At 39.4% G+C, this 15,615-nt stretch overlaps 1 protein-coding gene across 6 annotated transcripts in view; it reads right to left on the bottom strand.

Annotated features, from left to right (window-relative positions):
* The window catches only part of LRP1B (LDL receptor related protein 1B), a 638,472-nt gene that overhangs the window by 275,619 nt on the left and 347,238 nt on the right, over positions 1 to 15,615 (bottom strand). For all 6 annotated transcript variants that reach the window (XM_064718934.1, XM_064718938.1, XM_064718939.1 and 3 more), the window contains exon 6: positions 12,747 to 13,004. In XM_064718934.1, the coding sequence (XP_064575004.1) occupies positions 12,747 to 13,004 (258 nt within the window). The remainder of the gene's footprint in view (positions 1 to 12,746; positions 13,005 to 15,615) is intronic.

Raw genomic sequence — 15,615 nt, 5'->3', positions numbered from 1 at the left:
CCTTTCCCAGGAATTTTACAGCAAAATCTGGCTCTAAATTCTCAAACATTCTTAAGCATATTTCTTCTTGTACTTTTGTTTTAGAATGATTCTATCAGGAAATGCATTGAGCTTCTGGAATGAGTAAAATGAATGGAATTTCTGTTATTGGGCCCTGCATCACAGAGCTGGCTGTGATGCCAACAGATTAAACGAGCAAGGAGAAAGTGTGAAACAATTAAATAAGGGCCTTGTGAGTGGCCCTATCTTTTAATCCTGACTGTTAAGATTTTTTTACAGAGGATGAATTTGCTGACATCAATCTCATGTCAGAAATAAGTAAGAATGGCTGAAAACCATAACATTCCTAATTTCTGCATTGCTGAGTCTCAAACACATTGCCCAGTGATTGCAAACCTGTAATGGGGTCCCAGTGGCCCATGTACACGCTGAACAATAAAGACAGATTTATAGAGGTACATAGCTATAACAGCCTTATTTTTTTTCCTTTTTAGCTGCACATTCAACAGCTTCTTATAAATCTAGTGAGACTGTAAATCAAACCCAGTTATTTACTTCAGAGCAGTTAAGTCACCCACTGTTAAAATTAAAGCATAATTCAGCTGCAACAGGCATCCCATCAGGCACGTGGCCCCGGAGAGCTGCTGTGGGGACGTGTGGCTGCTCCAGGCTGTGACATTCCCTTCCTCCTGCCACCTCCCCAGGACTGCCCCCTGCATGGGTTATCAACCCCATAAACCATCATCACACAATAATAAAGCCACTTAAAACGCTTTTTTTTCCACAGACAGGCTAAGCAGCGGATTATTGCAATGCAAAGAGATGCCAATGAATAGATGGAGTTGCTTTCACAATGCAAAATATTTAATGGAAATGATTTCCAGAGAAAGTCTGAAGAGTTTAATACCAGAGGTAAGCAACAGTGCTTCAAGAAATGCTTTTTGGGGAATAATTGAGGAGTGAATTATGCCTGACAACTCTTAAAAATGGGTTAGGCAACCCAGGAGAGGAAACTCACTCTGCACTTTTTTTGTAGAAGGCAACATTTGTCAGAGAACTCTCATCCACAGGATCCAGATATGCTGCAGGTTCTTGCAGGCAACATGCAGGCCATAATTCTGTAGGATAATTTCATCTGCTGCCCATTCTAGTTGCTTTTAGCAATAAATGGTTTAGATAATATGAAATGCAGGACATGCCCTGACCCACTGGTGTAAACCATTCCCAAAGGACATTATTGCACTCAGTTTTAATCAGAAGCTAATACTGACCATAGAGTATTTAATTTTGTTGTACAGACACATTCACATTGGCTACAAAAGTCCTTGTCTTCATCTCAAACATATATAAAGAAAAGGAGAATAACAGTTGCAACAAACAAACAAACCAACCACAAAAACTCCAAAAACAAACAAACAAAAAAAAACCCAACCCAACCAAAAAAAACCAAAAAAACCCCAAAAAAACCCCAACCAAACATACCCAACTTTACTGCTAAAATAAATAAAACTTGCTTTTAATATAATTAAAATCTGCATACGGAGTCCATTTCAAATCCAGCTTGAGAATTGCAATTTAGACAATCTAAACATATTCTCAATATTAAAAAATATGACCTGCATAGTTAGCAAATATACACCTCATTTCTTCACACAGTATTTTGAAAATAAAACCCTATCATTTATTTTTAGATACAAAAGCCTCTTTTTTAGGCTTGCTAAGGAAAGAAAAAAAAAATTCTTCTTTAATAAGGACATTGAGATTTTTTTCTTCATCTTTTCCTTTCTCCTTTCCCCCTAGCAGAGGGATCATCACACCATCAGCAGGCTGGCACTCCTGCAAGACTCTGAAACCACTGCTCAGCACCTACAAAAGTCATCTGAGAAAAACAAACAAATAAAACCCTTCCTGCCTACCAATGCTGCCAAGAGACAATAATAAATGTATTCCATGTAAACATTACCTCATCCTCCCTTTCTCCCTCTCTGTCCTTTCCTCTTTTTTTTCACCCATTTATTACATATTTTCAATATAAGAGTAGTAACCTTTGAGGAGAAGACTGTTATTCATTACATGTGACCTCACCAACAAGACAGACAACTGCCCAGACTTAAAATATTGACATTGTTACTGCACTTAAATAAAAAAAAATTCCTTGTGAACTTATTTCCAGTAATATAAGAAACAAAAATAAAGCATGGCTTTAGATTTATACATAAATTATTTTTCTATCCATTTTCAACCAGACATTGGGCCTCTGCTTTTTTTGTTGTTGCTTATTTATTTCTCTCATCACCCCAATAGTGCTGTTATTGGTCTACCTGAACATTATCTTAAACCAGAATGGCACCATAGATCCCATTCAAAGTCTCATAAATCACTCACACAGACAGAAATATGACTCCAACTCAATGTGCTTGTATGTCAGAGCCTGACCTTTGCTTTAGAAGGTTTCCAGCCCCAAAACTGCCCACCCCAGGAAGATGTGAGCCCATAATCCCACCTGAAGCTCCAGGTATCTTGTGCCAACCTCTCCCACCTTTTGTATCCCCAGCATTTCAGGTTTAAACCTCACAGTGTTTGTTATTCTCTGTTATTCACAGAATCACCAGGTTGGAAGAGATCCTCATCATCCAGTCCAATCCATACCTCAACAACTCAACACCCAGTGCCACATCCAGGCTTTGTTAAACACACCCAGGGATGGGGACTGCACCACCTCCCTGGGCAGCCATCCCAGAACTTTATCACCCTTTCCATAAAAAAAAAAAATTCCTAATGTTTAACCTACCTACCAGCAATTCCAGAACTTTTTCACTCTTTCCATAAAAAGCTTTCCTAACATCCAACCTATATTTCCCTTGACATATTCCACATTTAGAGGGGAAAAGACAAAACACAACATATTGCCTTTCTTCCTAAATCACTGCTACTTTCATGTAAACAGTAAAACCCAATTGTCCCAGCCCATGCAGAGTGCAGAGGAGAGACACAAATCTGCCCTGCACCCTCCTCCAGGTCCCCTTGGATTGCTCCTTGCAATAATTTTACCCATGAAAGTTTTGACTACCCTGATGTGAGCTCAGTTTTTAATAGTTGAGTGAAGCATGTTTCTAAAACTGACAATTTGCATGCAACAAATGTTCTGTTTGGGAATAGAATCTGGGAACATTTGGGATCTCTCTGTGCTGAGGGATCCCAAATGCAGCACAGGCCATGGTGTGACACTGAGTGGAGCTCCACTGTTTAAAACAAATCTGAATTCTGCAACCAGTTCTACAGACTTAATGACAAAACAATATCACCTCTGAAGAGTCTTAAAAGTACATATTTTCAGTATTTGCACAGGGAAAATATTTATAACACATTATACTTATCTCCTTATATATCAATAGAAAAAATTCCCCAAAATTAAAAAGTGTGATAATGCATTTAAGTAAAAGAGAAATAAATGACATTCAAGACAAGGCCACAATTACCAAAAAGATCAGGATGCCCTGAACCGTCAATTGTGGCACAGATCCCCACACACTCCTCAGTCAGCTCATTATTTTTGCTTACACAGTGTGACAGAAATGTTATGGAATTACACATGCACAGAGAACCCAAACTTTGTCCCCAGCTCAGACTGGCACAGTTAATGCCTGGCCCAGCACACAGAGTGGCAGCTGCTGGGTGACATGCTGATAACACTCAGGACATCAATTTTGTGCAAGCAAACTGACCCTTTGCATATCCTGTCCTTATAATTTCACTGCTTACAATGGTCCCAACATTTTTTTTTTCCAGAACAAAGAAAATCAGATTTTGCCTTTAGCAAAAGTGATCTACTTCAGAGAGAACATTTGTTGCATGCAATTTGTCAGTTTTAGAAACGTGCTTCACTCAACTATTAAAAATGTGTAAGAAAAACAAAGATTTTATTATATCGAACTCAACTGACAAATAGTGAAAAGGACAAACTTTGTTGTTACATTTTATTTATTCCATGATGCATTTCAAGTTCTACACCAGAGCTGAAGTAACAAGAAAGTTCTAAATAAATTTGTTTCATTCCAAGTAGAAATCCACAATTCTCAATTTTATTGAGAACAAAAACAATATTTCCATGATCTGGAGATACTATTTGTTGAGCCAGCCATTGCTTACGCCAGTCAAAGGAGTTAAAAACTGAAGAAAGCAATCCAATATTAAATCCCCACAATCAGATGGAGGTTTTAATTTGTCATGTCCATCACAATCTAAATAATAATCACAACTTTGCAAAATATGCAATTCATCTTTTTGTAAGGGCTCCTGACAAAATGATAAGGAAAGAACAAATCCTTTATTTATTCTGACACACACACAAACTTTTTGGTGTGTCTGCCACAGACTCCAGTCCAGCACAGAAACACCCAGGCTGCTGTGAGTACAGAAAGCAGATTAGGCTGGAGCTTGAGGTGCTGTAGCAGCTGATTTTAATTTCATCACATGTGTAGCTTCTCTTTCAGATTTGCTTCCATTAATGCAGTTATTCGTTGTTATTCCTTTCTGAAAGGCAGAAGGCCTTTCTGCTCTCTATTTACCCCTTTCCCTGCAGCAGAACAAGGCATCAGATCAAAACCTGAGTTTCAAACCAGCAATTTCCAGAGGCCACAAGCTTGATCAGGAGTTGCATATTTGTGATTTTAGTCTATGAACCCTTTCATTGCATAAGACACACAAACACATCTTTATTTCTTTTTTTTTTTCCTTTTTTCTTTTCCTGCTGCTTCCCCAAGATTTGCAGCAGTGGAATGTGTGGTTCAGCTGTGCCATCCCCTGTGGGTGACTTCCCTGCAGATCTCTGGGTAGCACAGAGAATTCCTAACCCTGCTCAGGATCACTGCTAACAAAATCCTGTTCCCTCCTGGCTTTAGCTACTGATAAATCCCTCTCTGGGATGGACTTTGGTCTGCAATTCCTCAAATGCTTCATTTTTATATCTAAACATGGTTGCAGTTATGATGCTGCATGTAAACAAACCATATTTTGCAGTTTAGAGTTTTTTATGTTCCCTTTGCTCCTGTAAAGGCAAAAGTACTTTCAAAGAAGACACAGACTTTTTAAAGTTCCCTGCAATGTTGGTCTGTGCCTCAGGAAAAACATTTAGGAGGCAGAAGAACTCATTTAATGACACAATCCAAAGCGCATTATGAAAAAGATAAAAAGCCCTATACCAAGAATTCTTGACTTCTTCACTTGGCTTCAGTAGTGTGGTTTAGGTTTTTAATGAAGTCTGAATTAAATATTTGCATTAATAAATAAATATCTGTATGGAAAATTTGCTGTCAATTAGTCTAAATGAAGCAAACTTGGTTAGCAATGTATGTGAGTTGCATTTACAAAGATATTTTACCACTCAAGAAGACAACCACTGGCTAAATCATAAGAGAGATGAAATTTATAGAGACAATAATAAAGTACCAGTAGAAAGCAAAAAAAGTTATGCATATGTAATTAGCACACTGAAATATAAATCATTTATTTTATTGCCATTAAGAAACTTTCCAAGAGTGCATTTGAAGGCTCAAGTCCATAAACAACTTCACTGAAATAAGCAGCTCAAAAGTGTTTGTCTCTTATTTATCTCCTATATCTCTCCTCATTGGAAGAAAGGCAGAAGACAAGCTCCTGGGAATACTGAGGAAATGTGGAATAATTCCAACAACAGTTCCAGTGGCTACCAAGTAAAGAATAAAATGAAGCCAACATGGTGCATGTGGATGTCAAAGTTTTTATGGAAAAATGTGAGTCTAATTCCATAAAACATGCAATAATTATTGCCACATTTCAGGAAAAATAAATGACTTGTCAATATGGTTTTTGTTTAACCAATGCTTCACTACTGTTGTATATGAAGATATAAATGCTTTTGTAAAATATTCACTACAAAACTGTGATTTACATTAGCAGAAACCTAGTTACCTATACATTACATCACTGTAGTCCCCACAATTTTTTATTCCACCTTAAAAACCTTGTTAACAAAATCAAAAATGTTACTGTTTTACAAGCAGCATAATAATTCAATTTGACACAGACAGAGTCCCTCAGAATTCTGACTGATAAAGACAGATTTATGTGGTTGCTGCTACTTTGACAAAAAAGTCCTTTTTTCTTTACAAAACCCTTCTGCTGCTGTGGGAGTTTTCTTGCTTGCTCTTCTATTTCCTGCACCCTGGTGCAAGAGCTTCTCTACCCAGGATGGGTTGGGTTATAACGAAGACATAAAAAGATCCAGTCATGTCCCACTTTAGGACAACAACTAATCTGGAATTAAGAAGAAAATCCAAAAATGGTGAGCTAAGAAAATGATAAAGCAGTAAAAAGGGAACATGACAATTCAGCACTGATGATTTTTGATCATTTTGCAGAGAGAGCATTCAGTAGACTGATCCGGGCAGAGCCTAGGAGTTTAGAGAAGGGGAAAAATACAAAACAAAACAAAAGTAATCAAAAATTTGCACTGAAAAACGCCATTGAGATAAGGCTTTTATTTCCTGTACTCAGTCTGAGATGAAACTGTCCAGGACACAATTACTGAAGAATAAATAAAGAAGAACAGATATCAGGCCAGCTTTGCTAGGAAGAGAAGAGACACAGAGTTTTTACTAATGTCAATGCAAGATCAATTGTGGAAGCTGGATGAGTAACAAAGCTTGAAAAATAGTAACATCACATCTCTGAGCAACTAAAAAAATCCATTTGTGGCAATTAACAGTCAGTTAATAAATAGCTCTGGTGTCAAAAAGGATTAAGTGCAGATCACCTGGCTTTGAAGGGAAATGCCACCAAGTCAGGCTCTCTGCCATGGGAGCTTGGCACTCAAAGTGACACAACAATGTTTGGTGACAATACTCAAACCAGAACAATTCCCACGCCAGATGGGGAAATCTGTGCCCAAAAGATGCAGCAAAAGCAGACAGATCCTTCACAAATAATATTTAGAACCTCTTAACAGAAGAAAGGCCCTCTTAGGGTTGTAGCTATACAGATTATATCTTAACTTCTGTACAAACACCATTAAGAATTGAGGTATAAACCTGATTATATTAATATTATTCATTAGAAAGGATAATCAATTTGCAGTATACACCACAAAGATGATGCCCAAGTGATTGAGCTTGCTGGAGCAGAAAGGTTGAATGAAGAGATATGATCTACCCTTATCCTTCCACTGATAACCATCAAAAAGGCTGTGCAGAACCAAAAATCACCAAAGACAAGGAGCTAAAGAGAGGAACACACTGATCCAAGAAGTTTCTGTACAGGCTTAAGTTTCTACAGGAGTCTTGGCATTTCAGGGGACAGAAAAACTCTCTCAAAAAGGACAATTATCAGATAGCACCATTTCCTGCACTAAATAAAAGTTCGTACTGTGCCAGGAAAGCACCTTATTGAGGCTGTATCAAATCCTAGATGAAAAGTTCTGTAAGTTCAGGGACACCAGAATGAGGAATAAAACAGTTGCAAAGAATGCATTTCCCATATAATGGAGTATGAACATCCAAAAAACAATTTGGGCTTAAAATATCTGAGAGCATATGGAAATTAAAACAAAATGTAACCAGGGAATCACAAAAATCCCAACAGACACTGAAGAAAACATGAGGAAGACTCAGGAAAGATGTAGTTGGAGATGGACCAAGGATGACCTGAGGGGATCAATCCTAGTTCTCTGTGGAGCATCACCAAGTTCCAGAACAATAACCTGTGCTGGAACCTGTGTGAGGCAACATTCATGAGCCACCTGGGAGAGGACATGAATAACAAGGTGATGAGGCCCAATAAAAATGAGATTTCCAGAAGAGCAAAGAGAATGGTCTGTTTTGAAGAACTGCAGGACCTTAGGAGACTGACTGGCTGGAGAGGGAAAGGAGATGGGAAATTATAGTTGAATCAACAATTAATGAGAAAATTATCCTAGTTTTGTATATTTACTCTTGGCTCTGTCTAGAGCACTTAAAAAGGAGATGTTGACACTATTAAAAAAAAAGAAAATAAATAAAATTAAAGCCAAAAAGCAAGAAAGCCCACCTTTGGACAAAGAAAGAAAGTCTATTATCCCAAAACCAGCATTTGACCTGTCTTCTCAGAAATGCAAGGACAGCAATGCAAGATCAGCCAGAAATGGTCAGATCACTTCTGTGGAGAAGCCCACACTCAGGAAAATTATTCTGTGGAACTCCCTTAGGACACTCTTCTCACCTCCCATTGGGCCCCATGACTGATCCAGGTGCTCTGAGCACTACTAAGGAGCCATGTGAGGTATAAATCACCTCTGACATGAAACCTTCTCCTTTCTGTGCATCCTCAAGGCACACGGGCTGTCTGTCACAGGAGGAAAAGCAAACCCACATCCCACAACTGTGTGACAGCTCTCAGTGCCTGTCTGGAGCCAAGTTTGGGGCAGACTATGTAGGAATAAACACTTTTCCCCCAGATCTTCACAGTTTTGCTCCTGCAGAGTAAGCCAAACTTTGCTCTGATTTGCCATGAATATTCATGGCAATTCACAGGAATTTCTGACAGGAACACCATCTCCAGTGCTTGGGGTTTCCTTCACTCACTGAGCCTCATCATTGCCAAGGGAAATTACTGCAGCTACTCTGAACACAGCAGTGCTTATGGATAATCACTGCTGAGAAGTGGTTTAGCTCAGGAGGTGGAGGAGCCATTAGAGGGACTAAAATCAGGGAAGGAAACAGTAATGAACCCAAACAGACACTCCTGGATCGTGGTCAAATTCCCTGGGCTCACTGTCTGATGTTCTTCACTCGCATCCAAAAAGTGGGAGATGCAAAAAGCCAGCCAGAAGGTCAAGTAGAATGTTCTGGGTCCCACAGGCAGAGAGGCAAATCCCTCTCCCTCCAGAGACTCCAGCCCCTCCAAACCACCCCCTGCTCCCAACCTTGGCAGGTAAAAACTGAATTCCTACAGAAGAAACAAGATGTTTCTCTTAATCCAGAGCAGCCCTGTCCAAACACAGCTGCCAAGAGAAAAGCCTGTGCTCCTTCCCAGGTGTGGGCACAAAGTACAGGTGGCAAAGCTGAACACAGCATTGCTTGTGCTGTGCTGAGATAACTGAGTGCCAAGAAAAGCTGAATCAAATGTCAGCCAAGCAGAAAATATCATGCATCATCATTGAAGCATCATCCCAGAAGAGATTTGGTTATATTCTGCAGAAGAATAACAGCTAAAACCCAGGTTGTGCTGCCTGGTGCTGGTTTGTAGAGCATGAAAGGTGCTTGTAATGATGAAGACACAAAATGACTCCTAAAATGAGGAAAAACGACATTCTTGCATCCAGAGGATGCTGCTCTGGCCACCTCTCAGCTCCCACACACAAAAGCATTAATATAAGATTGCTCATCATGGCTTTGAAAGGGCAGAAAATTGGGAGATTTTCCACATTAGAAAGAATTTTTGTTAGTTTGGGCCTAGAGATATCAGTTTAAATAAATGATTGTTGCTGAAAGCCTCGCTGTGAGGTGTCAAGGAGCACCCTGTTACCATGGACAGGGGTTGTTCAAGCCTCCCTTACAGGAGAATCACCTCTGAAAGCCCATTTGGCTCCAGTACTGTCTGCATGAATCTTTCCCAAGAGGAAAATTTCCAGTTTCTCTTCCAAAAACAACTTTTTGGTCTTAAAAAGACAAAGATGAAACAACATGGCAATGCCTGGCCTTGGCTGAGATCAAAATGCTGATACTGCTGTGCCCACAGAAAGCTGTGAGGGGATAAAACTACCAAACAAGCCCTGAGATGATAAATATTAAGAGTGAAATTAACCTAATTATTAAGCATGAGGGAGCATCTCTGGAGCTGAACCCTGTTCTCCAGAGCAAAAAACACCCAAGGGCAGGCTCAGCCTCTCCCCTTCTGCAGAGTGAGACACAGACCAAGTTCCCAGCGCTTCAAAAGATCTGATTCCATCCATCTGGGACTCATCCTCTCCAAAGTGAAGTCACATTGGACTCTTCTGAGGGTGAATGATAAGAAATTAAAGTCCTCTAGTTTCTTTCTTTTGTGAATCCAAAGTAAATGTTCAGTACCTGGAGCTGGTGCTGTATGACCCATCATGAAAACCAAGTCATTTTCATAGTCCCTGCTTTCCTAGATGGAGACTTTCATCTTTAAAGATGATCTGTATTCTTTGTTCCTAACTACAAGACTTACTTGCCTTCACTGGAGAAAACACTTTGAATAAATCTACTTCAAGCAGTCCCAATCACTTTGTATAGCTGACTTTTCTAGCACTTTTTTGTGTCAAATGCAGATTTTTTTTTCCACTAACAAAATGATTAGAAGATTGGAATAAAAAAGATAAATTCCACAAACACTGCTAAGAAAGCCTTTTATGTTGTTTTTTTTTTTTTTTTTTTTCCTCCTAGTACTTTTAGGAATAACCATATTCACACAAACACAAAAGAAAGTTTCCTATGAAGAAAAGAATGTACAATTTTATGTGAATCACCCCATGGCCCTGACCATTTATTTGGCTTGAGCTGGCAGAGAATGCAATTACACTGGAAAACATTTTCCTTGACAGAGTAACAAAATTAATTTCCCTCATCAGGTGTTGTGCTGTATGATGAAGAGAAACAGCAGAAATGACCTGACAGGTAACAGAAGGTGGAGCGAAGAAAAAGGAGAATTTAAAATTAAAACTCAATTTTGCAGCAGCCACAAGATTATCTGACAAATATACCAGGCAGGGCAACACGAGATCCCTGCCATGTCCTGGCAGGAATAACTCCAGGGGTGTCTAGAAGATCCTAATTAGGTGAACCAAAGCAAGTTTCATGCTGTTTCCTCCTCTGAGGAGACATGCCCAGACCATGGGGATTGATGCAGCTCCACTGAGCAACACAGCAGAAGTGTCTGTGGATGTGTGTGCTTGGGAAAAACACTCCCACAGCTACATCTGTGAGAGTGTGTCAGTCAGAGCTCCCAAAGTTGTTTTATTGAACTCCCTAAGCACTACTTCCCAAATCAAAATCAAAGAAAAAGTCAAAACAAGTCTCTATAGTCAGTTCATATCCAAGGGAATTATTATTCTTCATCTAAAGAAGATTGAATGATTACCATGAAGTTTGAGAAAAATATTAGATACCACAAGCTGGTGTGTGCTTGGCATTATGAAAAATGAGCAGCTCATTAAATCCAGCACTGTGTTCATTTCAAACCCATCCCAGGGCCTTGATTTTGCAAACAGATGCAGTGCTGCAGGTCTGGCCAGCACAGGATCAGAAATTCCCTGGACATGCAGGGAACAGAGGGACAGGAACACAGGGCCACTCTGATGGTGCAAACATCATGGCAGAACACACACACACAGAGTTCAAAACAAAGCACATTTTGCCCAGGACTGTGGTTAATTTGATTTTTTTTTTTTTGCTAGTTGGTGTGCTAAATCTGATTCCATTTCATTTTTAGTATTGTCCTAGTAGCAAAGAATGGCTCTCGAACTTTATGTATCACTATTTTGGCAGAGAAAAAGAAGCCTTTTACATTTCTTCTTCCATTGCACTGCTGGTTTTGTAGCTCCCACACATTACAGTTAGCTTATGTGGGAATCCATAAATCAGAAAGTTTTGGGAAAGCTGCAAAGGGCAGGCCTCAGAGACAGCAGAACTGTGATCAGAGCTAAGCAGCAGCCATGAGATTGGTCAGCAGAAAAATTATGTAAAATGTAGAAAAGTAAGGACAAAAAGAACAATGGTCTGTGTATTAATGCTTGTCTAGAATAACTCCCTAAGCTGCAGAAAAGTTTATCTAGCAAGATATTAGGAAGTTTGAAGCTTAATAATGGAGCTCTGTGCATTGCGTTTAAGGCTCACAAGCAGGTATTGTATTTGAAATAAGCAAGCATTGTTTAACCAAAGGTACCTGTACTTATAGTGGTTGGAGAGAACTACTGTCAATGTGCTTTTGCTTTGTGTGATTGGTCAAAAAACTTATAAAGTGAGTTGTGACATTAAGTTCTTGGTCTGCTGCCTGGGATGTGAGCTGCTGGCACCTTCCCATTGTCATAACCATGTAATGAGGCTGATGCTGGAAAATCAAACAGCTCAAGGCACGTTCCCAGCATTCCCACCCTGTTTGTGATTTGTACATAGACCCCCCAAACAACAGTCTATAAAACCCCACATCTTAAAAACCTTTGCATAGACACAAACACTGCAGCTCAGGCTGTGTCACAGACATCTTTTCATAAAAATCCTTTCTTTAGGATTTTTCCCCTTTCTGAGAAGCTGTGGCCTCAGGAACAAAATGTAAACAATGGTTATCTGCTGCTGTGGAATGCAACAGGTGCATCTGGGATTGGTCTTGGGTGAATATTTGGATTTACGGACCACTCACGGCAGAGATGTTCTTGCTTTCTGCCTGGACACAGAACTTTGTTATTCATTCCTTTTCTATTCCTAGCTTAGCAAGTTTCTGAGAACTTTTCTCTCTATTCCTATTAGCATAGTAATAATGTAATATATAGCATAAAATAAAAAATCAAGCCTTCTGAACATGAGGTCAACATCCTCGTCTCTCTCTTCACCCTGAAAAACCCTTGCAAGCCCTGTAACAAGGCTGAATACGTGAGTGACAAACCCTAAAATCACTTTAGTGTGAGCTGCAATATTTAATGGCCCAAGACTGTTTAGCTACAAGCCCAAAAATCTTCTGCAGGCTCCTGTTTGCCAGGACAGACACCAGACACTCACTGTGAAGGTTCTGGGCGATGCTCACTGTCCACTCCTCTGGAGAGGCGCCAGCTGTGGGGATCTTGGAGCACTTGAGCTGGCTGGAGAGGTCTCGGGACTCCAGCCAGCACAGGGTGTCCTCCCTGTAGCTGTAGTCCAGGGTGACCACTGCAGATCCCTTCACTGGGCTCCAGGCAGACACCCTGCTGCCATTCAGGTGCAAAACCTCAACGTTCTCAGGGCTTGCAACCAGAAGAAGAGGAGGTCGGTCAGCAGGCTCTGAAAACAAAGTGAGGAGAGTTTAAGTGATTAACAGGCTGTGTATTTCATTTTTATCTTTTCGGTTTTAATGTAGTTTTTAATGTTCTTACCTGCTTGTTTTAAGATATGTAATAAATTGGTTTTGTTTTTATTTTCATAACTATCATATATTCCCAATTATTAGTCTATTTTATCCTGCTGTTCCAATGGTTCACATCATTAAAGAAAATTAATTACCCCAGCCTCTCAGCCTCTGTTTAATTCCAAGTATCATTATTGCAACATTTTTCATGCCTAAGTCATAAAATGAAATACAACTTATGCAAATTATCTCTATCCAGATTACTGGAATTTCAAAAAGAATTAAGGCCAGAAAAACTTGCAGAGCTCATGAGGACACATGAAATTGTAAGATGCTTTTCATTTTAAAATAGGAAAAAATCTGAGGAGTGGGTGCCACTCAAAGAAGTTATAACCAACCTGACAATAAATCCAGTGCAGTGAAACCTTAAAGCATAGAAACTCTGCAATTTAGGCACATTTGAAAAAAAATTGTGTTGCCACATCAGGAGCTCTCACCCCAATGTAATCTGCTTGTTTTCAAAGGAATGCATCAATGTTTGAACACTGCATTGACATGCAGCACATCCAATCAGCATTCCACCTAATGTAGTTCTCAAATTTTCAGTAAGCAGTTCCAGCCGTCTAAATGGTGGAAAAAATGGCATAAATAAAAAGGATTTGACAAATGGCACTTCATCATCAGGTCTGATTAAAGACAAAAGAATATTTCAGCAAGTACAGTGCTCAGTGGTCTCAAAGTCACAGCAAAAGGTGTTCTGTTCCTTGATAATATCTGTTTTTATTTCAACCTTATTTGAATAAGGGTTTTTTTGCATCATAAAATAAAAAAAAAAAATCTTTGTTTATTTCTACAAAGCTTCAGTGTATACTCTTTCTAATGTGGATTTCATTTACTCCTTATTTATTCTTTCTCAATCCATAATGTATATTCTGTCTTGTTACACATCTTGTCCCTCTCCAGTGCATCCCACATGAACATTTGTAAATCCACACTTCTGCAGTTTTACTTTTGGAACTTCCTGCCTGTCCTCATCATCCCCACAGTCCCTTCCACCCATCATATCAGATCCAAACATTATTTTGCTTTGAATTTCAAAAGATATCCAAGAACTGCAGGGATCGAATTTCTTTGTAAAACAATCCCTTGAGGTGTAAGCCATGAGTGAAGCTCTTGAGTCTTGTTTTCTTTGTTTGTTTTTCTCTTTCCAAAAGATAAAATAGCGGAGGGGAGGGGGGAATTCTCACTAAGCAATTTTTTGTTTGAAATCTGCCAGGTAGGTCCCTTTGCAGTCAGTGCCTGTGAATCTCTCCTTCCCCTTGTTCTTAGCAACTTTTGCCACCCTTGAGGAAAGGCAGATTTAGGAACTTGTGTCCCTATCACCCACTCACCCCAGACTGGTACAAAAGGAGAGTTTCCATCTGCATCCTGCTGAGTCTGGGGATTTATTTTCACATCCAACAGCTCCATGCTCAGCTTCTCTCTCCCCACAAAATAACACCACTGCCTACTTCTGGATTCAATCGCTCTTTCCCCAGCTCCCAGCAGTGTGGAAAGACCTTTATTATGATTTTTTTGCTCTTATTCTGTGTGTTAAGCTGGATATTTCCACAGCCTGCAGTATCTAAAGCCTCAAAGAGAAGGCAGCTCACAGGAGCAGTTTGCAGTTTCAAAGCCACCAGGTGGTTTAGGGAGAGAGAGAACCAGAGCTTTTCTTTGAACTGACCTCCTGAAAAGTGTAACCAGGATTTAATACCCCACTAAACTCCAGAGAAAGGCTGTATTTTGGTATTAGAGTCTAAGACATAAAGGAATTCTTAAAAGGAATTCAGTTCAACCCTCTTGAGCTGCAGCTGTAATCAAACCTGGCTGCAGACAATGGTGCTGCAAGGACCTGTGGCATTGCCAAGAGGTTCTGCTCAGCAGGCACCATGACACATTAAAAATACAGAAACTGGATTACTGGCCTTGAAATTGTATTTTTAAAGCATAAATACATTAAATAATTCAATGGATTAAAGCAGTTAATCATGGTTTTGCACAGTGGGGTAGATTACCTGCTTCCTTCAGTGTTGCTCAGATAAAGGCCAATTCCAAAATTTGAAAAATATAATGTATTGATAGTAAAACTGTACAAAATATATACATTTCATAAAAATATATAAATTAACTTACTGTACAGCATAATGCAGATGAAAAACAGGAGATACTAAGAAAAATCATGTCTTCACTCTCACAAAAACTGCTTGTCTGTTCCTGGAGAACAGATTCTACACAGCTTAAAAGTTTAGTGGACAGATTTAAGGTAAGTTCCAGTGAGCTGACAGCAGCTTTTCAAGTGGACTTCATGTGTGTATTTTCACAAGTTTTTCTTTTTATTTTTTTCCCATTTTATAGGAAAGATAAGATGTGAATAGCTCTTTAATCCAGGGAAGTTTTATGATTCATCCTTCTTGACTAAAATGAAAGCATCCTCCTTTGAATTATGTTTAAGATAGAGTGGTGAAAAGATGAAAGGCTTGCATTTCCCTCCTACCTGATCTTGTC

Source organism: Zonotrichia leucophrys, chromosome 7 (genome assembly GCF_028769735.1).
Source record: "Zonotrichia leucophrys gambelii isolate GWCS_2022_RI chromosome 7, RI_Zleu_2.0, whole genome shotgun sequence".
Lineage (NCBI taxonomy): Eukaryota > Metazoa > Chordata > Aves > Passeriformes > Passerellidae > Zonotrichia > Zonotrichia leucophrys.
The sequence above is the reverse complement of the archived record's forward strand: the minus strand, read 5'-3'. Positions and strand labels throughout refer to the sequence as shown.